Below are 23,356 nucleotides of genomic sequence, written 5' to 3' on the forward strand. Positions count from 1 at the left end.
AGAAAGACTGAGGGAGGACGAGAGAGTGGAAAAAGCCCACAAATGGAACGAGGGTGAGGATTGGACGAGAAGAAGGTCAGGCGATGGCTGTAGTCGTCTTGCTGGGAGCTATGAGTGTGTTAAGTTGGAACATTAATGAGCATAATGAGGGAAGTCGAGGAGGAAAGAAGCTCCATTAGCAAGCAAATTAGGACATTTTCTAGTGACAGATAAATGCCGAACTGGACAACGGCAGTGACAACAGTACAAATCCACTTACTTCAGCTTTAGAACTGTGTAATCATTGTCGATTAATCTGCAGATTCTTTTCCCGGATGATAATGATTCCTCCGAGCCCGCGGCGACGTTTTTGAAATTGCTTCTTCTCACGTTTGAGAATCTGGAAGCAACCAATTGGAGTACGACATCAAATGTGGCAGAATACACCGGCCCATCAACATTCTAAGCACCCTCTTACCACATTGGTGTACATTTATGTGTTAGTGCTGTAGCCGGAACTTGTTTTTGTTTTTTTTTACGCATTTTAAAATCATGAGAACAGATGGATGACACGACACGAGTTGATGACGCGTCTCTGCCTGCCTCGTAGTGCAATGATTCACCCGATCCAACATGCCTCAAAATGTCTGTCACAGATTACAGCTGATGTTTTATTATCGCGCGGTGCGACATGCAATTAACCTGTGGACTGTTATCTGGTTTAAGTCAGTTACACCATGTGTTAGATGTCTTTGTATGAACACTTCCAACCACGACCAGAGGAAAAACACCCTGCATTCATTTTTTACTCCCTTTTCAACTCTGGTGCTTTAAACCAGAACCGGCTCAGTGATACATCTGGTCAATGCACAGGGTTACTTCAGGCTAATTGTGAAGTTTTTATGGAGAGTTATTTCATCTTCTTTTTTTTCTAAACTTGTCGTGCTCAGTAGTGTGAAATCACGGCAGAAAGTCGTCTCTTTGTATCTCATTTCAAGTCCCTGGAGATGACGTACCTTTTATTCCAGTCGATTTTCCTAAAGCACTTAAGTCAATATATCAGTGTTCTTTATAAAGGGGAGACTGCGAATGAACACTTTTCTGTTTATTGCAGACTTAGCTGACATGTTCAAATGAATAAAGAGACCCAAACCCTGATGTATATTTCACTGCTCCACCCACCACTTAACCTACATGTCCCTGTATGCTGAGAGGGGTCCTCAGCTCCACCAGCATGCAAGACACCCAGGAGCTGAGCTTTTAACAAGACGGGGGGGGAGTTGTGGCTTAAACCCTAGTTGTTCTGCAGAGTGTAAAGTGGTGAGAATCGGCAGAGGGCTGGTGGGCTTTTACGCTACTGGCTGTTGTGAGCATTGTCATAATGTAGACTAAAGCATCCAGGGAGAGCTCTTCGCTTTTTGTGCAAACTCAGTCAGTCTTGATAAAGATCTTGAGGGGTTTTAGAAGTCATTGCATGTGTGTGTTTGTGTGTGTGTGTGTGGTCTCTTTTAACAAAAGGAAGGTCAAACTAAAATATTTTCGCTCCCGGCAGCTGTGATAAGTAGCCAGGCCGTAAATCAGTCCTTCAAATGGCCTCCATCCTGAGGCTGGATCTTTGAAATGCTTTGGCATCTTGTTTAAATCACAATTCAGTCTGTAAAAATAATGTGTTGGCAAAGATCGGCGCAGTAATGCACCAGTGCCTCGGCTCCCCTTTCATTTGAGGAGACGGTGTGACAGATGCTTGCTGATGTTTAGCGTTCAGTGGCAGAGTAGAGCCCAAACTGGAAATGAGTCCCATATCAGGTCAAACATAAAAAATAGAGACCCTCAGAGGAAAATAACACACACACACACACACACACACTGCACTGAATTCAAGTGTATCATTTACATTATACTGTCTATGGCCTGGCAACTGTAATCACAGCTGTATGTAAAGGGTCAAACGTCATGAATGTGATAACCTAATGACATCAATATAAAGGAATAAATTCACTATTTGTGGGCAACATCTGTTGCCACCTTAATTTGAGAGCATGAATCATTAGACTGAACATAGGACATGGAAAAAACCCAAACTATTTCTAGTGGCTCTTGAGTTGCAGAATTCTCTATGAAAGCAATCATATTTACTGATGACAAATGTCAGAGAAAAAGGAGATTATATAATCTGCTTGAATGGACTATTACATATTAGGCTCATATGTATAGTACTGTAGGCATTTCCTCGGCTGAACCCTGCGATGGATTACTTTACTGGACGGGAGCAATCGGAATCCGAGCCGCGGCATGTCGGAGAGGAAACATTTGTTGCGATGCACCCGCAGATCAGTGTTCGGGGCCGTGTGCGTTCTTGCTGACTGGAGCATGTGGTGGCTGAGTGGGGAGGTCTGTGCCAGCTGGCAAGGCTGCTTTCCGTGATAGGGAGGTCTGTCATATGATGCAGCAAAAAACAACAGACTAGCTCCAGTAACCACCATCTTTGTTTCTAAAGAAGGATCGGTGTAGAGGTTATGTCTCGACATGCAATACATGACCGGGATCCAGTCCGCGTCCTGAGTGTTTTCGACGACGATGAAAAGACAGTCGATCAATACGTTTAATGGCAGTCGATGAGGGCCCGGCTGTGACAAATCAATTAGGCAGAAACGGTGAAACAAGCATCAGGATTCTAATTTGGTCAAAACCATTGAAGTGAAGCAAAACATGCTGCTCTGGGGCCTACGGTTGACAGAACCAGAACCAGGCAGCTTCTCCTTATACGGCAACCTGTCAATCAATCACTTATGTATAATTAAATCTATGAAATCTGTCTAAATCAATTACATACAACCCTCTTCATTTCTTCTCCCTAACTCACGACATTTGTTTAAAAAATATCTATTTTTCTTAATTAAGTCCTGTCCCACACGTTCACAGAAGAAATGGTTGTTGTCGGTCCATTTTCGTCAGGGGACGAAACATCGATTGAGTTTGTCTTTCATGGAGTTTAGCTTTTGAGCTGTGTGGATGACAGAAGGAGAGATCAATCCCAGGCGGTAAAGAGAGGGGCATGCATTGATCAGATTGGAAGAAAAAGTACTTATTGAAGTCAATACAGTGGTCTTTTCAACTAAAGACACCCACAGAACGAAGCACCCCTGCTGCTTCTTTTGAATTCATATACTCGGATCCCTGGTGGAAAAGGCCTCGTGTCAAGACGGCAAGTTTGAGTTGGACAAAAACTGCTGCGTAGTTCATCGAGGAGACAACCTTCATGATGGGAATGCAGGGGTTACGTTTCTTTGTGAAGGGTAGAGGGTGCGGCTTTCAACGCGACTTGTAGGGTTTCCCTTTCAACATGCAGCTGTGTGATTGTCACTGTTGTGAATGGTAAACACTGCCTTCTGATTTTGTGCTCGCATTCGGTGCAATTTGAGAGATTTGCGCTTGAATCTGCGTGTTAATCCCTGCGTTTTTCATTCAGGGGGCGACGCTGCTAATGAGGCGGCAAAGGACCTTGTCCGCGTAGAAAATATCCATCTTTAAATGCCCCTTTTCATTTACTATCGGGCCTTAAAGTGTATTTTATTCTGCCAGGGATGGCAATAATGGTCGGTCGGTCACTCAACTATCATTTTTCGTCTTACTGGCGGAACCATTTGCCCTTTTCTGTCCCGTATGGACATAAAAACAACTTTTTGTTTGCTGTAGGAGGACAAAAAGGGAAGAGTAAAATATTAATGCCATCCAGGTGAACTTTAAGAGTCAGTTTCCTCCAGCTCAGAGATGGAGCGATGTTTCCATACACGTTGTTGCTCTCTGAAAAGCCTCTTACTTCTCACACACACACACACACACACGCACGCACTTATATCTACATGCACGGTTGCACACACTCTCTCTCCCTCTCATTTTTTCTCTCTCTCATACACACACACACACATATACTGTCTCTCTCTCTCTCACACACACACACACATACTCTCTCTCTCACACACACACAGCATGGATTTGTTTTCTCTGTGATGAGAGGGATTATGGGATAAAGGAGGCGAGGCCACGGCAGTTTAGTTCAGTTTGGACCCAAAGCTGCTCTCGGCAGCGACAAACAAGGATGCATGTCTGGCTGCGCACTGGAGATCTGCACAGCCGTTAGTGCAGCGGCCTCCGTATATGTTTTGAGGCACAAGAGCCTCTGATTGGGATTCTGAAGTGGCAGTGAATGAGTTTTTCTTTCGGGTGACTGAAGATGCAGCAGAAGCACAAGCGTCCGACTGAAACGCGTGCATGGCAACAGAATCAAGAGGAGTAGAACTCCTCGAGTGCTGAAATGGACCTTCTATTTTGTTTTCTTTCCTTTGCATTTGGGTGTTGATGGAAGCGCGGGAGATGTGTGTATTGCTTGAGACAACTGTATCACGACTCCACTTTTTTCCTTCTACATGACAGCTGATCAGCAGGATGACTGATCTGCTCTGACACTTCCACCGGCAGCTTCACTGTTCCCCAGTGGAGCTTGTTTTGCACCTCTCGTCTAAAGGCCAATTTTCTTTTCCACACACCATAAGCTATGACATGACTGACTGATGCATTCCGCCCATCAACAGCACAATATGGGAATCGATCAGCTGGATTCTTACGGTGATGACGTCCTCCTCTAGTACGCGTTTTCTTCCATTTTTAAGCATTTATATCGACTGCAGAGCGCATGCCTGATCAATTGGGGCCTTTGCTTTCAATGGGAAAGGGCTGAAACTGTGATGTGAAGCACACAGTGGAGAACATGCTGCGTAACAGAACCTCATTTAAAGGAAGAACTTTTCCCTCGCAGTTCACGGCGGGGTGACACGTCGGAGCCGATCTCTCCTCCCATCTCCTCCCTCCATCCTCAATGACATCGTTTGAGTAATCTTCGATAACCAAATCAGCCGTCACATCAGCGCTTCTCCTCACCGCACTCGGGCAATTTTGCACAGCAGCCGCCGCGGTGCTCGCCCGTACGTGCAGCTATTGATCGCCCATCTACGGACCTGATGGGCCGTTATTTGACTGCAGTTGATTGCACTAAACAGTGGGAGGTCACACCGCAAGCCACACACAGAGAGGCAAGAGGTCACACTAATTGGGCTGAGAGGAATCTTACCAGAGTGTCCCTCAGTGTTTTTAATCCAAAGAGGGGAAAAGAGATTAATATATTCACCTTTCATTCTTTTCTTATATGATGTACCTCTTGAAATAAGTAGATGGATGTGTTTATGTATGAGTTCCATTTAAATGATAAGTCCTTGTTGTTGACGATTAAATGCTAATTTTCCCCGTCCTTTGTGTTTCAGCCATAAGAACAAAATGTCGGGCTGGCCGCCCCCTGGCCCAGGCGCCTGGGCTGGACTGCCGGGGCCTCCATACAGCTGGGACAGCATGAACAGCACCATGGACGGACGGGACTGCCTCACCAAGTATGTACAGCATGATCATAAACTACAGCATGCCATGTGCTCACATGTTTATATGACGATCCTCTGGAGAAGCAGCAGTGGTAGTGCAGGGTTCAAAAGTTGTTTTAGGCGACTACCGCCTTTGGAGTTTTTTTTTTTCTGAAACCCGCCTATTCCCAAAAGCATCACCTTGTTTAATCAGTATGCAGATGATGTGGTTCTGTTGGCTCCATTAGACCGTGACCTTCAGCACGCACTGGGGCGGTTTGCAGTCATCGTGTTAGGCGGTCGGTAGGTTTTTCTGGGCACGTCCAAGTGGTAAGAGACCCCCGGGGTAGACCCAGAACTCGCAGGAGGGATTACATATCTCGTCTGGCCTAGGTTCCCCAGGAAGAGTTGGAAAACGTTGCTGGGGACAGGGGTGTCTGGAATACCCTGCTAAGCCTGCTGCCCCCACGGCCCGGCCTGGGATAAGCATAAGATAGTGGATGGATGAATGGATAGTTTAATCACGATACTTTTATGAGCCAGTGTATTGCTTCATCCGCCACGTCCTCCCCACATGCACAAAAAGTAGCCATTGTTCAGGGACTTTTGCATTCCACGTGTGCGTGCACAGCCTGTCTGTGGAAATGTATTTTTCAGAAAGAAACAGGAAGCCAGGTAAACATGCAAATCCTGCAGCTGGACTGGCGTCGAGGGCTTTTGGCATGCCGAAGGTTCTGCACGATGATTCCCGCGCTATGTACACGCTGTGGAACAGGCTCCGTGTGAGGCAGACATGTCTGATTCTGATAAGCTGTGATCCAATTAACTTTTTTGACGCACCAGTTGCTTTATGTGGTTGTGAAACTACACTGTGAATTAATTGACAATGGCTGCATATGTCTTGTTGGTTGGTTAGCTCCTCTCCTTGCTCCCTCTCTTTGCCACTTGTCATCGTGTTTTCTTTCTTTTCCTTCTTGGTTGCACTTTTTCTTCTCATTGATACTTTTCCTCTTGAACCTTTTGAACTTTTCATCCTTCCTTGTATCTCCACTCTTGATCTGTTTTTTATAATCTATTCTCTTGGGCCTCCTCCTGTCTCCTCTGACCTCCTCTTCGCTTTGCCCCCTCGACATCAATTCCCCTCCCTTGGTCTCTGCTTTCCAAAGGCTGGTATTCTGGGCTTCAGTGGACAAATGCAGCACTCGTTCAAAAATAACTCGTTCAACACTAAGATTATTTTCAATATTGTCTGTTCATGTGTCCATTTCCTGTCTTGCTCTCCTGCCCTCTTACGATACTGTATATCCTCTTATCCATCCTTTTATACATTCTTTTCCACCCCCCATCCTCTCCTCATTATGGGAAAGTCAAATATGACAAGTGAGATGGCTCTGGTTATGTGGCTTTGTTCCCAGAGAAAAGCTGTTGGCTTTGGTGGAGGTGACACAGATTGAGTATCCCGACTGGATTTCTGCGAGACAGAAAGAGAAAAGAAAGTGAGAGAGCGACTAAAGCCAGTTGATTTAACTATAATGGACAGATATCTCCCCTAACCTTATCTAACATGATCTAGCAGGTTTGCAATGCCATTCTGCACTCAAGTGTCAGTAGATTTGAACTCCCTGTGATATGGCAGCTGGGCTGTATGTATATGCACACACTGTGTATAAAATGGGCATTTTTACATGTCAACTAATACAGTAGTGTGTGTTTAGTCTTATTGTGTCTGTCATGAGATGAATGTGATTGTTTCTAGAGTTGTGTTTTACTCTCGAAACAATTTTGAAAACACCAAATCAGTTTAACAAATTTACATCTAGCATATTTCTCCTTATCTGAAGAGCGTTCAGGAGTGATTTGAGAGTGTGTGTAGAGTAAGCGTATGCCTTCCTGTGTGGATTAACATGGATACTTGTGGTGTGTGCTCATGAGCTTATCCGTGTGTGCTTTATAAACCCTGCCAACTGTTTCGTGGCAGTATATTCCCCGCTGACACCTAATATTGGTCCCTTTCTCCTTTTTCATTGGTGTGACATTGCTCTGGGATGGATGTACCGGTGGGCGATAGGGATACAATTATCTAATATAAATCACTACATTCATATATCAAGACATTCTGCAGGTGCCTTTATTCAAAGTGACTTTCAATGAGTGCATTTAACCCCCATAGGTATACTTAGCATATACCATCTCAATAAATAAGTAAGCTCTTGCCTAAAATAAATTGCTTATTCAGCGTTCAGTTGTACTTAGCTCCACCCTCTCGTCTCCCTTCTGGTTGTAAAACAACAAGATGGCGATGGCCAAAAACCAAGATGGCCACGGCCAAATTGGCTTCAAAACGGCAGCACAAAAACCAATGGTTGACCTCACAGTGACTACTTCCACTTCTGATGTACAGTCTATGTGAAACGATAGTGGCTCGTAACGCTACTCTTAGCATTTTTTTCAGCTGGTTATCCCGATAATATTAGTCAGCACCTGGCGACTCAAATATGGTTGCAGGCATCTAAAACCAATTGGTTAAGATTAGAGAACGATTCCAGTCATGGTAAGTGATACAGACCTTTAGCAATTGCAACTGACCAGAACCTGGAGCGTCAGTGTGAGTTGCATTGGTGTGCATGCTTTTTCCCATTCTTCCATGACTTGCAGCAGCGCGAGGATTTGACCTTTTTGTATTCAGCTTTCCCCCTGACCCCCTGACATCCCGGCTCTGCCCTCCCGCGGGATTAAGCCCCACTGACCCTGACGGAGCACATGGGCCCACGTCGCAGATTGGAACATGCTTCATTACAGACAGATTTAGTTTGAGATCCCCCCCCCCCCCCCTCCCTCCTCTTCGTATGCACAGTACAGATCAATGTGATAATGAGAGACAGAATGAGAAATCATAAAAGGGAAAGAAGGTGGCGGAGATCGAGACAGATCCGGATCGGTCGGAGATGTAGTCGGTTGGGACATGCTTCATCATCAGGGCAGATTGAGGCAAAGCTGCAGGTGTATATGTATATGTATATATATATATATATATATATAAATTGTGATAACTAGATAAATATCCACGGGTAAAGCCACATTGGATGTGCAAAATCTGAAAACAATATCATCTGATGGATTAAAAGAGAAACGTTGGTTTAGCGTAGTTACAACCTAATGAAGCATATGTGACTATGTGAAGGTTAGGACAGATGAGGCATGAATTTATCTATATGGACAGCAGAGGCAGCCAATATGGAATGGATGTTGGCAAGGTAACAATGGACACCCCGGCCTGTGCCGGACTTAATGTGCAGCGGGGCAGCAACGGCTGCCAAGGGAGCGTTTTAAGCTGCGAAAGAGGGGAGGGGAGGTGGAGATAGAGAGAGAATGAGTGAACCCCTCTGAAAGCCTATATCACCTCATAATTAACAGGCACTCTGCATTCTCAGTGTCCCGGTCAGACAGACGTCTGAGGTTCAGCAAGCAGGAAGGTTTAATTTAATATGGGGCATTTACGTTTAAGTGGTGCTCTCATCCTGAGTGACTTGCACTAAGGCAAAGAAATTAACGTTGCTTTTTAAAAAAAAGGAATTTAAAGGATTTTTTTTTCAGTCCCTCAGAAAAAGCAAAGGTTTCTTTCTGGACTCGCCATTTGCATTCTTCAGCATACGTGTACATACATGACATTGTGCTAATATGACGATAACAGCGGCCGCTAAGAAGAGAGCAGGCATTTTTGACCTTTGCACGTTCATTTTGAACAATTGTGACTTGATTAAATGATCAGTACTCTTTCATTTGTAATAGTCTGCAGACCTTTATGTGGATGCACGAACCAATTTGGTTCCAGATTGCAGATCTTTGGCATTTTATGAACGCAGGACCTGTGCTGTCTTTATAAATAGCTCTTAAGCATAAAATGTTGTGCTAATGACCAAACCTGAGCCAGGGCTCTGATTTATGAGCAGCTGATGGGATAGCTCAAATCATTCACTCCAAGTTTAATGTTTTCTTTCAGAGCTAAAACTAATTTCTAGTGTAGGAATGAATGAATTGATTGGATTTTAATGTATACTGCATCATAATCTCAGAGATTCTTCGTTAATATGCAGCACAGTCACTGAGCCTATTACCAGCTACATCTCTTCTTGAAGTGAAACGATCTGCTGACTCATCCTCTCCTTCTTTTCTTTTTCCAGCCAAGTGTCCCAGTGCAGCTCCCTGGAGGAGGTTCACCTGGATGGGGTCCCCCCTGCCCCCCGCCTGGTGGAGATGAGACGGGACCCGGTCCTGGGCTTCGGCTTTGTGGCAGGCAGTGAGAAACCCGTGGTGGTCCGCTCTGTCACACCAGGTAGGCGCCACGCATCGCTGTCTGTAACGGTGTCCTCTCCGATGTCAAATCCAAAACATCAGGGCTTGAAATCTTAGACTTGATAGAATAAACTGGCAACCCTGAATCGTAGTTTCATACAATCCACATTCCTCAAGTAAAAAAACATTCCGTTTTCTCATTAAACATGCATGCATATACGTTAACTGTGTTCAATTTAGCCTTGCTTCCAGTGTGAGTCACTTGAAAAACACTGCCTTTAACTGCATGTATTTTACTGAAGAATAACACATGAATCATGTTTTTAGAGGGATTATTTCGCCACGCAAAAGTCCATTCACTCCTGTGGGTGTCAGATGACTGACGGCTAGAGGAGCAATATTCATTAACGCTGAACAGTAGCGGGATAGGATGCCGCTGGAATAACTGAGAGAAAATAAAGTCAAAGCCGGAAAGCAAGGCCTGATACCTCCGCAGGGTTTGCATGTTGAAAGATTGCTCTGAGCGGTTCCATCAGTTCCTCCTTACTGTTTGCAGCGTGCTTATCAGTGCAAACAGTTGCTGTAATGATTGTTTAGAAGGAAGCCATGCAGACTGTTGGCCTCTCCAGACTATGATTGCACAAGTAAGTTTAATTGACCCCATACAAGAAAGAAAATGTACACAAATTTATAGGTTTTTCTTGTAAAAGAAGTGTTGTTCATTTTGGTTAATTGGCTGATTGCCAAATTTCTGCCAAACCACTGCTTACAGACTCCTAACAGCCGTCAGCTCCGGTGGCTGCAACGACACACACAGTGATTATCTCAATAATCAATCAGCGCTGAATTTCAAACAGACAATTGAACCATATTCTATTCCGAGTTGTTGGCCAAGGAAAGTAATATACAGCATGTGCTTAAGGACGCAGCAGTTTATCAATGCATGTGTCAGGAGACGGACGCGCCCACATTAGCTGTAAGCTGACACATTTATTTGCAGTGTCCATTCAGCTGTTCCTCCACTGACTCATTCCCGCACAATCTTTGGCTGACGGGCCAAAACTCTCGATATGCGCTGTCATCAACTACGGCTTGTATGCATTCGTGTCTTGTGTGCGTGCAGGTGGTCCATCGGAGGGGAAGCTGTTGCCAGGCGATGAGATCATCATGATCAACGACGAACCCGTCAGCTCGGCTCCCAGAGAACGAGTCATCGACCTCGTCAGGTGACTACAGAAACCTTTGGGGGACGCTGTAGCAGTTCAAGTTAATCACCTGGAGGATTTTGTGAACAAATACAAGAATCTCCCCCCCCCAAAACCCTGTTCTGAAGGATATGGATCACCTAGATTTAAAGGGCCAGTTCACTCGTATTACAAAACGACTTGGGAACGGACCCTGTCATAAGCTATTAAATCCAATGCTTGATGCACAGACTCATACCCGCATAAAAAAAAAAAAGCACACTGATAACTGTCAGTGCCCGACAAAGATACAAACAAAGTCATTATCATTTGGAAATCTTAAAACATTTGCTAATCACACAAGCATATTCATCATCACATATCATCAAGATAAATAAATATTTAGAATTAATAAGAAAATAAAGCTTTTTGCTATTTGGATGCACTTACTTTACCTTGACAGTTTGCCTTTTTTTAAATGGGAAACTAATGACTGTGTGTGTGTGTTTCTTGTTTTAACTGCGTCTACTCGTAAGTGGCGACTGCCAGAGGCGCCTCATTCCATTTCAGCCAAGCTAATCAAGTTCCTCTCGCTTATCTGCCATCGCGGTTCACTGCGACTGTTGTTTCCTGATGATTCTGTTGACGTTGTGATTCGCTGTCCTCTCTCGCTTCAGGAGCTGCAAAGAATCCATCGTGTTGACCGTCGTCCAACCGTATCCCGTGAGTAGATCAGCTCTTGCATTATGCACCACAAGGGTTGTATGTGTCGGATATATTTATTTAAAAAAAGAAAATGCTGGAATGAAATCCAGGGAAAGGATTACTCTGTATGTGTAATGTGTTGATTTTGTCACAATAATTGATACCGTTATATAATAAACAGAAACATGGTGATTTAGTGTCCTCTGAGTGTCTCTTGAAAAACGAGTTCCCCATGAATGACATTGTGTGCCCTTGTTATCATATTTGGGGAGGTATAGATTTGTGGCTCACAGTTTAAGCTCTCCTTGACTCTCTTCCAGGCCCGTTAAACTTCTTTTCATTTAAAGTGGATGGAATGATCTTGTCTTCTTCCAACGAAATGCATTCATCCGTCTCCTCCAGGGTTGTGTTTCTAGAAAATAGCTTTTCCCAATTTCAGGAAACTTAGGTTATTATGTTAAAGTTGTATTGATTTTTCCAGTGTTACATGTGCAGCTAATGTGGAAACCTGTTTTTTTGTGTGTTTATTTATGCTTCTCTTTATCTCTCTCCCTCCATCTGTCTCTCTCTGTCTCCCTCTTTCCCTCCCGTGTCTCTCTCTTTGGACCGCTGCCTCTTAGTCCCCTAAATCAGCGTTCATCAGTGCAGCCAAAAAAGCCATGCTCAAGTCCAATCCGGTCAAAGTGCGCTTTGCAGAGGAGGTCATTATAAACGGCCAGGTTCCAGTCAGTACCACACACACACACACACACACACACACACACTTATGTATGACCTATATAGGCAATGACAGATGGTTACCACATAAGACAGGCAGTTGAGTGAATGCCAGATAGATAAGACGGTCACAAAAATGTGCTACGACATCGATACACTTTTATGATATCCTCTCACGTATTGAACCTCACCTGTATTCTGTTAGAGGGACGTCAAATGAGCAGGATGAAAAGACTGATGGTATTCCTCCTTTGCAGAACCCGGTGAAGGACAACTCTCTTCTGTTCATGCCAAATGTCCTGAAGGTCTACCTGGAGAACGGGCAGACAAAGTCTTTTCGCTTCGACAGCAGTACTTCTATCAAGGTGCGTGTTTGCGTGTGCCCCGACCCTTCGAGGCACACTTTGCAAGATTAGCAGTCTCTGCTGCATCTATTATTGCAAAGGGAGAAATTCATTCAGAGTGCAGATGAGTGTGTCTCCGTCGCACACGCACACACACACAAACACACACAGACCACGAAATTGAATCACTGTTTGAGTTCAGATTGTTCGAGCGGCGCATTTATTCAGGCGAGGTGGCAAAGAGCGTATCTGTTTGACTTGTAGATTCAGTTCTGATCCAGGGTGGCTCCTAGTGTGTAGTGTAGGAAGCAAGAGCGCCGAGTCACTCCTTTTCTCACTTTTGTGGCTGGTATTGTCTTCACCTGGTGAGCCCCCGTGTGTGTGTGTGTGTGTTAAAAATGAAAGCCAGGTTTTACACACACATACACACACACACACACTGGAGTGATCCAGTCTGTAGTGATTAATACAATCTACTTTATCCTCTTAACCCATAGGTCATTGGAACTCACACTACTCCATAGGTGGGTCAAATATGACCTTCATGAAATCATTACTTGTGTCAATATAGGTCAATGTTTTGTCTGATGAATGGAAACAAAATGAATCTCTAGAAATAAAGCGCAAAACACCAGACCTGTATTATAATTTTTTTGTTATATCTGTCGTCATCATTTTGCTCACAATATTCATTTGAATCACACACCAGCATTATTTAAAGTTATATTTTCATTGTCAAATTATCAAACTTGCAAATTACGTTCTATTTTAGTCATGCTACGAAGAGAGGCAACAGTTACCCTAAACAGCAGTTATGTCAACTGGTAAGCTAACGTTAGCTAGCTTTACAGACGCTTTATTTGATTATAGAAGCAGATAGTCCTTCACATAACAAGAACATGTCTTTTACATTCTATGCTAAAAACATTTATTTCTCTTAAAAAGTAGAATATCAAAGACGAATGGGTGAGAATGTTAAACAGGTATACGCTTAGTGTTACAAATACGCATCGGCCCCACATAGCAGGTTCTGAGTATATGCTACGCAGTGATTTCACACTTGAAAATGACAAAAAGTAAGAAAACCCAATTGATTGATTCACAAAGGAAATAGAGTGACTACTCTAATTAAATAAGCTTGTGGTGTATTTACTCCAGGACGTGATCATGACCCTGCAAGAGAAGTTGTCCATCAAATGCATCGAGCACTTCTCCCTGGTGTTGGAGCACAGGACGGAAGGCTCTGGAAGCAAACTGCTCCTCCTGCACGAACAGGAGATGCTTACTCAGGTAGGAGATGTTTCCTCTTCGTGCGTTTGACAAGCACACACACACACACACACACACACACACACACACACATTCCTGCTCAGTATTCACACGCCATTTGGACCGCGGTGCTATTTATCAGCACTAGCACATAAGGGGCAACAGCTCATATTACGCCTACACTCCAACACACACACACACACACACTCTCATCCATAGTGTCCGCTACATTCTAATGAGGTTGCGGGATCACAAGAGGACAATTTTAATATTCCGATGTGGAGCTCTGCACGTGGCACACGCACTGGCAGTTTAAGAGTCTCTGACACGCTTGATGAAACATACACTGTAATATAGCTGAGTGTCCATCTTAGTGACGGGTGTAAAGGAGGAGGCGGGTAGTCCTTGAAATGGAAAACAAACTCCCTCGCCTTTACTACACAACCACATTAAATCATTCATAAAATACAATCAATATGTTAATGATGATGCTGGAAATGGAATCAAACGCGGAGACAATGTAACTAAGTCTATATGTTAATGATGTGTTGTGTTTGTTTGTGTGTTGTGTTTGTTCACTGCTTTTTCTTCACCGGTGCATGTTCTGATGCTTCTGCTCACCTATGACCCTCCATGTATCTCTTCCCCTCCTCTCTCTCTCTTTCTCCCTTCATGTCTCCCTCCTGTCTGTGACCCCAGGTGACCCAGAGGCCCGGCTGTGACAAGATGAAGTGTTTCTTTAGGCTCAGCTTCGTGCCCAGGGACCCCGTGGAGCTGCTCCGGAGAGACGCTGTGGCGTTTGAATACCTCTATGTGCAGGTGAGTAAAGTCCTGAGACTGATTCTGTGAAATTGTTTGTCAACTTTGAGCGGGATAAGGATGGAGCATATGGTAATTTGGAAATGATTAATGGTCAATAACAAAGCTACAGAATGGATCCTGAAAATCTTCATTTGCAAATAAAGTCCTCAAGTCAAAAACCCACTCTTGTCTTAACTACTCTCTAAAATAATAAATTACCTCCCCATAGGATTCCTTTGATAAATAGTCAAGTGAAATAGCCTGAGAGAAGGAAAGCTAATATTCGGTTCGACATTTTGTACTTCCGAGTCCTTCACCAGGGACTGGAAACTGCATCCCTTTGAAGGAAGCTCAAGTCACGAAGGTTGGGAACAACTTATTTCAGCTCTGCAGGGACGCGCTGCTGCTGCTGGCGCTCGAATCGCTCGATGGAGACATGAACCGCACTTCACGAGCCCCAGCAGTTGACTTTGGGATTCCTATGTAACACTGCTTCCTGCTTTGCCGTAGAGTTGCAACGACGTGGTGTTGGAGCGCTTCGGCACGGAGCTGAAGTACGACGCCGCGCTGCGACTGGCTGCTCTGCAGATGTACATCCTCACCATGACGACCAGACAGACCCAGAAGGTGTCCCTGAAATACATCCAGTAAGTTTGCGTGTAAAGGACGTTGCGGGTGTGTTTTTGACATTACCAACATGATCTGTAATGTTAAACTGTTGTACAGCCTGGAGCTGCTCCATCAATAATACATAATAGACTGACTGAGACAGTTTGGGCTGTTTCCTCTAAAAGTGTTTTTTGATGCTTTTACAGAAGTTTCTCAAGGATTCATCGTCCTTTTCTGCCTCCTCTTCTGCAAAACAAAGTTTTGTGGTTGGATAAACAATCGAATTGCATCTAAAGAAATGGCATCCAGACAGTGGGCCTCGTGCAAAAACACTCGTACAAACAAGTGATTTAGGAGAATGCGTGGCATTCGCCAAGACTTAGAGGTTTTTCTTAAGAGCCAACAAAATCCATATGTGGTCCACAACTCTCATACGAGCCGTGGACACGTTTCAGCACCGCAACTTAAACAGTCAAGCAGTTGTTAGGATTATTCTCTCACTTATTGTAAAGTTATTGAGGAAGCCTGGAGAAAGCTCCCCTCCTCTTTCTGACTGGCAATCCATCTGCTCTCAACAGAAAGGAGTGGGGTCTGCCGCTGTTCCTGCCTCCCGTCGTGCTGTCCAGCATGAAGGAGAAAAACATCAAGAAGGCTCTGACGCACATCCTAAAAACCAACCAGAACCTCGTGCCTCCAGGGAAAAAAGTAAGCAGCCCCCTTTGTCTTTCTTTGCCCTTGTTAACAAACTTCTGACACACACAAGCATGAGCACGAGCGCAGTCTGTTTTCCTGACACAATATCCTTAAATAGCATCGCTGCCATGCTCGACCTTGTAAAGGTTCTCACCCTTGTCAACCTAAGACCCTCAGTCGAGCCAGACCGCGCATGCTGATGTGAAAAACTTCGTCAGACTGTGTGCATAATAAGATATTCATATCCACGCGCTGTTCCACCGGTCAGGGGCCGCTGATCCAACTTCAGCTCTACTTTTTAGCTCTTTGTGAAACTGTTTCAATGATACAGACGCTCACACTGTAACACCCACATTTACTCTCAGAGAAGGCACAAACGCTTCCAAACTGAATTATCAGTGCATGTGGATGAGTAAAAGAACTGTGCTGTGGTGGCATGTCGCTTCATAGCGATGCACATGGGCTCTGTAGTTCATCTGGAGTCGATCCCACTTACACCATCGTGCCGCCATAAATACTCCCTCCAAATATGTATTCATCCTGGATGAATGTTATGACTCCTTAAAGAACTGCAGAGCCCAGCTGTTTTAGGAAATGACTTAGCCTTTTTTTTTTTTTTTAATGACAATATATTTTTGGCCCATTTTGAAAGTCTTTCTTCTTCCACGATACCCATATTTGATATCATTGTATGATATCCCAATTCTCTCTGCATGTCTGAGGTCTCTATATATCTCTATTGTGATTATACGATTTTTAACAGTTTCTTTAACAGCCATTACAAATTCTGTCAAGGTCAGACATCCCATTAGCCTTTTGTTTCTGAGACTGATGCTTATTTTAATTTGAGGTTCAACATCAGATGGATCGATAAATAAGTCTGAAGGGGAGTATTGTAAGTGGTGATGAAGGCAGCTTGATATATGGCACATGTACACAAGCTGTTGTCATTCAGCTGCCTCTGCATTACAAATCAATTGCCTTCCCTGAGAAAAATACAAGGACACTCGTTGCATATTAATGAAGAAATAAATCTGCTCTGTAAAGAAGTGAAGAAGTAACAATGGATGCATAAAACATGTCAGGTCTTAGATATATGTCTCATTACAGCGCAGGCAGCAGCATTTAATGCTAAAATGGAGTTTGGGTCCTTTTAAGATTGAATGTCTAAAATCTGACAAACCCTAAATGGCTGGACAGGAACACATCCACACAAGCAAGCCACAAAGAGAACTGCAGACTTTGATCAGATTTAAATAACATGATGGGATGTAATGGAAAATCAGTGGTCTGGATCAAAATGGCTTGAGAGTGCTTTACATCCTGACATTATAATACAAATGTGTCCGTACAGGTTGAAGTGATTTGGTTTTCGGATGCTGACTAATGTATTTCCCTTCTCTCCGTGCAGCTGACTGCGTTGCAGGCCAAGGTGCATTACCTGAGGTACCTCAGCGAACTCCGACTCTATGGAGGGAGGGAGTTCAATTCAATACTTTTGGTAAGGACAGTAGTCCTGTAAAAGGTTTGTCCAAGTTTAAAAATGAAATCTTTTAAAATGAAAGTTTGACATGATGATTTGCTTTTAACTGTCTTTAGCAAGGGGAGAAACAGACCGAGGTGACGCTGCTGGTGGGCCCGCGTTACGGCATCAGTCACGTCATCAACACCCGGACCAACCTAGTGGCCCTGTTGGCCGACTTCAGCCACGTCAACCGCATCGAGATCCTCACTGAGGATGAGACCAACGTCCGACTGGAGCTGCATGTTCTGGATGTCAGGGTGAGCACGGTTCTGTCTGAAAACAGAAGCAGTAGCGAGCATTATTTCGCCCAACACAAATGATACTATCTGTTATTTATCCTTTTTTTCCCCCCCTTCCCTCCCCTCCTTCCACCCTTCCTTTCATTTTTTTCACAGCCCATCACACTGATCATGGAAGCCAGTGATGCAATGAACCTGGCCTGTCTAACAGCAGGCTACTACCGCCTCCTAGTGGACTCCAGGAGATCTATCTTCAGCATGCCCCACTGCAATAGCACTGGAGGGGATGACACTGGTGAGTTATGATTAACCAAGACAGTGTGTAGTGTTTGTGTGCGCGGTCAAAATAGTTTGGATTTGATACTAATTTAATTTGTAGAATTGTACAGTCAGTATCTAAATTGTTTCTTATTTCAAGTGGGTGCATTTGGATGACAAAATGTGTATTTTCCAGCACATTGTTATTCGTGAACGTTGTAGAAATATGTGGCAAGATCTTTGTCCTGGCAGGACACTCCACATGAAACCATTAAAACAATTAGAGAAGAAATGCTTGAAACTTAAAAAATTGAAGATTTACGGTGCAGCATTAAAACCAAAAAGTCTCGAAGTGGAGCACTCAAACATCTTGCGAAGAGCAGGCAGCCACTTTAAGATTCAATCAACATCAAATATAAAACACATGAAATAATAAGACCGTGTATTGCTGCTGTCTGCAGGTCAGGATCGTGTCCTGGAATGGCCATACAGCACATCTTTGGGGGACAACGAGGAGCCGTCACCCAGCCAAGGAGAGGTCTACAACAGGGACTCTGAGTATTCCAACAATGGGCAGAGAGAAAACAGCATCTCTCCTTACTTCCATGAAGCCCCAAACCCTGACAGAGACCTTGGAACACAGAGGAGTCCGTTGCCCCCTCCTCTTCCCCCCGCTACCAGACACAAACCTCAAGACTCTCCTCGGAGCGCCAAAGTGTCGTTCATCTTTGGGGGGGACCCACCCTTGAACAAGCCTAAGAACTTGGGCTATGAAAGACTGTTGGAGAGCCCTGAGGTCCCCGAGCACAGACCGCCCTACTTGCACAACAACACAGACTTTCGGCCACAGGACAGGGTGCCGTTTCAGTTCGGTGATCTGACGCACGTCTATAGTAACATTATAACTGAGGAAGGTGGTGAGGAGCCACTGCTCAGGGATCTGTTTTATCGCGACACAACGGACGATGCGGAGGACGACGACGATGCTTCCTGCGAAGAGGACTCCACCGGAGGGACACCAGTGGGCGATGACGGAGGAGGCATAGATGAAAACCGTGGCAGCCAAGGAGGAGGGTTAGCCACGGCAGCCGGCAAGGCTTCCTTCCTCGCGCTTTCCGGTTCCACCGACGACATCATTGACCTGACGTCGCTGCCCCCTCCCGAGGGAGACGACAGCGTCGACGACGACGAAGACGACACGCTGCTGCAGACGCTCAACCTTGCGATCGCGGCTCCTCCACCGGGTTTCCGGGACAATTCAGACGAGGACGCGGCACCCGAGGGAAGGCCGCTAAGCACGCCCGAAAATGATGATATCCCGGTGTCGTTAATCGACGCCGTTCCAACGCACGAGGAGGGGGAAGGGAGCATGGGAGGAGAGAGAAGACTGGAGAATGCAGTCATGCATACCCTACAGGCACTGGAGGCTCTGTCTGTCTCTGAACAGAGGCCTCCGCCGCCACCACCCAGCAGTAGCAATCCAGGTCTGTTGAAAGTTTATGCAAGTACAGTAACGTTTGATCACCATCATCTATGTCTTTGTTTAACATTGGTTTCCAGACCTCACCGTGACTGGCCCCAAATAAATCCTGTGTCGTAGTCTATGGTCTTCAGTCTCTCTCATTTTATATCATTCAGACCACTAAAATGTGTGGGATGTTATTCATGTTAAAACAGTTAAAACATTGAGTTGTAAGCACTGGCTGTGTTTGTCGATATTTTTTATCTTTAATGCGTTTTCTTTAATTCTCTGTGACCTTGTGCCCCTTTTAAGTTAGCAAACTCTCAAAACACATCCATGACACCAGAACAGAAACCATTTTTATAATAGGCCTTCTCAATTGCAAATATGGACATATCTCTGTGCAATATTTCATACCATGTAACAGCTTCAGCAGCTAGCTTACTTAGCTAAATAACCCATATTTAACTTTGTATCTCTTGTCTTCTAGGTGTTTACGCATCTCGAGGCTTCAGCCCAGAGTCGTCCTCAGATTCTGGCAATGAGACCAACTCCTCGGAGATGACGGAAATCTGTGAACTGGCTGCGAATCACAGGATCAATGAGAGCCACATGCGTCTCCTGTTGGCCACAAGGGAACGGTACCAACCTTTACTCGAGGAGAAAACCGAATTCCCCGTCTCGCCCAGCACGGTAGGAACAATACAGAAGAAACCCCGTAGTCCAACACGGCACCTTCAGCCTCCAGCTGTTCCCCCAAGACGGAGCCCCCTTTTGGACACCGCTTCATCAGGGCCCGATAGCTTGACGGTTAGATCCCAGACAAAGCTCTCATCCACTCTCCAGCGCCCGAGTTCCACCACACCAGGAGGCAAGCATCACCAAAAGTCTACAGACTCCAGTGGCAAGTACAACACCTTCAGCACAAGGGAAGGGCATCGAGGTGAGGGCAGTGGGAGCCGTGGCCATCTTGAATTGGACCAGCGCACTTCCTTCTCTGAGCGAGGGGAAAGTCAAAGGAGACAGAATTCTTTTCTGGCAGAAAATGCTGCAGCCGAGAACGTTGCAATGAACAGCCTCCCCCGCGACCATCACAGAATTCCCCGCCCTCCGTCCACTAGCTCTGATCGCCTCTTAGATGTTGTCAACTTGGGGGACTGCGGTGCCGATAATGGAGCTGCTGCTGTCGAGCAAGACGAGCATCTAGTTGTAGCGTCATTGCTGTCCCCAACCAAAAAATCCAGATCAGGGGGGTCCGACCAGGGATCGGACATACAAAATGACCATCAGCCGATTTCTAGACAGCAGAGTGTCGCACGGTTATGTGAGTACCACCTCGCCAAAAGGATTTCAAATTTGCAAGGGGAAGGCCACAGTTCACAACAGGGTTCTCTGTGCTCATCGCTGGACGCTGGCGGCAGCACGAACAGTAGTGCCTGTGCCACCCCAACTGACTCACCCCTCGGCCCCAGTGCGGTTGAATTAAAACACCACCATTTGCAAAGGCACCCACTCTCTAGTTCCTCCTCCTCATTACTCAGGGTGCTAAACTATGAGGATAGCAAACCCGGAATCCCCCGCGGCACCCCTAGCCAGAGCACTCAGGGAAAGGACCTCCACCCTCATGCAGACCCTGCCCTCCTTCGGAAAATGCTGCCCAACATTCACCCTCCTGCTGCTGGGGCTGAACCAGGTCGCCCCTCGTCGGCCACACCGTCTAAGCATAAAGAGACAACAGGTACTGGGAGCAAGAGGCCCCACAATGATCTGCATGCTAAACAACAGGCCTGTTTTAAGGGGCTGAACCAGAAGGAAGGAAGCGAGGCCTACAGGCAACTGATTAACTATCTAACAGTCAGCCAGATGCATCAGGGAGGGAAGCTGCACAGTGCAGGCATGGGAGGGGCAGTAAAAAAGGACACCAGGCGCTTTATCACGAGTAACCCTCAGCTTGTCGAAATGGTAAAGAATAGGGGGAACACCATTGCTCGCTGCCAATGTATGCCTTCCTCCATATCATCCCCATTCCTCAGCCCAAATTTAGTAACCCCGAATGCGAACACCATGCCGCTGGCAAATAGAAATCCTCAGTCATACCATTCTGCCACACTTCCTGCCAAACTCAAGAGAAGTTCTGACATGCATGCTCAGAAACTGAATGACAGTCTAGATTTCATGCCCGCTACTGCCGAGAGGAGAAGCTCCTTTTCTGGCCTGGAAAGTGAACTAGAGAGGAGTGGTATGGACCCAGAGCACTTCCTGTCCCTGTATAAGAGAGAGGGCTGTATCAGTCGTGACGGGGGATTCATTACAGGTGGAAACCGCGAGGGTGGGGGTACCGCTAACCGCCCCCCGCCTCGGTCAAGAAGCCAGCCTAGTAACAGCACTGAGGACTGGTTCAGATCAGACCCGAGGGCAAAGCATGCAGTTCGTCAGTCACCACATTCTCGTCCTAATGATTCTCTTTGTTTCTCTGCTGCCCCCAGTGTAAGTGGTCAACGGGCTGACCTCAACACCGTCTCACTAGGAAGGGGAGACCACCCTTCAGCTTTTGTCAGGCAGACATGTGCTGGCACTAGGGCTTGCATTACATCTCCCACTCCCAACCTGCAATCTCCCCCTCCTCCTCCACCTCCTCCTCCTCCACCTCCTTTGCCTCTTCCCTCGCAAGCCAACGCTTGCTCCGGCATCTCTGGATGCACACAGGAGGCCATGCATTCCATCCAGTCTCGGCCAAATCACAACCACATTCAGGCTGTTACCCCAACACAGACGGATCCCTTCTGCAATAGCCTGCAACGGGGCAGGGAGCTCAAACGCAGCTCCAGCAACGTGACCGCCAGTTCCGGGGACGTGGAGGTCCTGCTTGATAAGCCCACTCGGTGCCGGAGCCAGCAGCCCCTGTCACCATCTGTGCCCCTGCAAGGTGAGACCAAAGTCCAACGGAGGCCGACAAGGAAGCGGCTCTCCAAGAGCTACTCCCAAGGCTCTGTGTCCTCCCACACATGCTGGTCGATAGGCAGTACGGCAGACAGCAGGAGGGCGTCTGTGGCACTTCCACTACAGAAAGACGCTAAGCACATGAAGGGCTCTCAAAAACTGGACACCAGTCCCTGGAGATGCAATGGGCCTTTTAGCTACTGTTTCTTCAAACGTAAGAGCGAGGGAGAGGAGGACGACATTGAGTGGGAGAGGCCCCGACGGAGCCACGGTGGGAACGATATGGATAACGGCTGTGCGGCTGCATCAGCCAGACTGCCCTGTGGCTCGGTGGTGGATGTAGCGGGGGAGCAGCTGTACGGGGAGGTGCTCAACAACATGAGCTTCAGCGACCGCCTTGCCCGAATCAACGCACTCAAGGACCGCATGTACTGCTTCCCTTCCGGCTTTGTGGACGTCCGCCGCGACGCCAGCGAGCTCATTGCCCTGGTGAGATCCAGCGTTGGTCGCTGCGACCGCGGGGCCCAGATGCCTCTCCCAGACGTATCCCAGTTCAAGCAGCTCCTCTCGGTTGAGTCTAAAGAATTGGGCCGGGCGTGCCGGAGGATGGCGCAGGCCCACACTAGTCCCGAGGAGATGCTGCTAGCCGTAACTTGTAGCTTCCAGGTGCTATGCTGTCTCTGCGAAGCTTGCATGTGTCTGGTGAGGGGGCTCGGAGCCTCGGCCTCGCACCAACAGAGAGAGGTCGTGGCAAAGGTGGACGAGGTCGTTATGAACTATATCTGTTTGCTCAAAGCGGCTGAGGATGCCACCGTGGGAGCACCAGGGGAGCACAGCGTGAAAGCCCTGGTCCGCCACTCCAGTACCATGTCGGCCATTGCTAACGCACTCACCCGCTCCCTTAAAACGCTGCTTAGCAAGTAGAAGCTA

The 23,356-nt window shown here is 46.2% G+C and overlaps 1 protein-coding gene across 1 annotated transcript in view; it reads left to right on the forward strand.

The window, feature by feature from the left end:
- The window catches only part of LOC142953041 (FERM and PDZ domain-containing protein 4-like), a 53,691-nt gene extending 30,341 nt beyond the window's left edge, over positions 1–23,350 (forward strand). The window contains exons 3-17 of the mRNA XM_076095110.1: positions 5,298–5,420; positions 9,569–9,720; positions 10,804–10,906; positions 11,542–11,587; positions 12,190–12,294; positions 12,544–12,651; positions 13,789–13,920; positions 14,599–14,718; positions 15,211–15,347; positions 15,888–16,014; positions 17,414–17,503; positions 17,602–17,784; positions 17,923–18,061; positions 18,486–19,508; positions 19,977–23,350. Coding sequence (XP_075951225.1) covers positions 5,298–5,420; positions 9,569–9,720; positions 10,804–10,906; positions 11,542–11,587; positions 12,190–12,294; positions 12,544–12,651; positions 13,789–13,920; positions 14,599–14,718; positions 15,211–15,347; positions 15,888–16,014; positions 17,414–17,503; positions 17,602–17,784; positions 17,923–18,061; positions 18,486–19,508; positions 19,977–23,350 — 5,962 coding nt within the window. The remainder of the gene's footprint in view (positions 1–5,297; positions 5,421–9,568; positions 9,721–10,803; positions 10,907–11,541; positions 11,588–12,189; positions 12,295–12,543; positions 12,652–13,788; positions 13,921–14,598; positions 14,719–15,210; positions 15,348–15,887; positions 16,015–17,413; positions 17,504–17,601; positions 17,785–17,922; positions 18,062–18,485; positions 19,509–19,976) is intronic.
- The last annotated feature ends 6 nt before the right edge of the window (positions 23,351–23,356 follow it).

The sequence above is a fragment of the Anarhichas minor genome, unplaced genomic scaffold (genome assembly GCF_050575085.1).
Source record: "Anarhichas minor isolate MPS153535 unplaced genomic scaffold, ASM5057508v1 ptg000018l, whole genome shotgun sequence".
Lineage (NCBI taxonomy): Eukaryota > Metazoa > Chordata > Actinopteri > Perciformes > Anarhichadidae > Anarhichas > Anarhichas minor.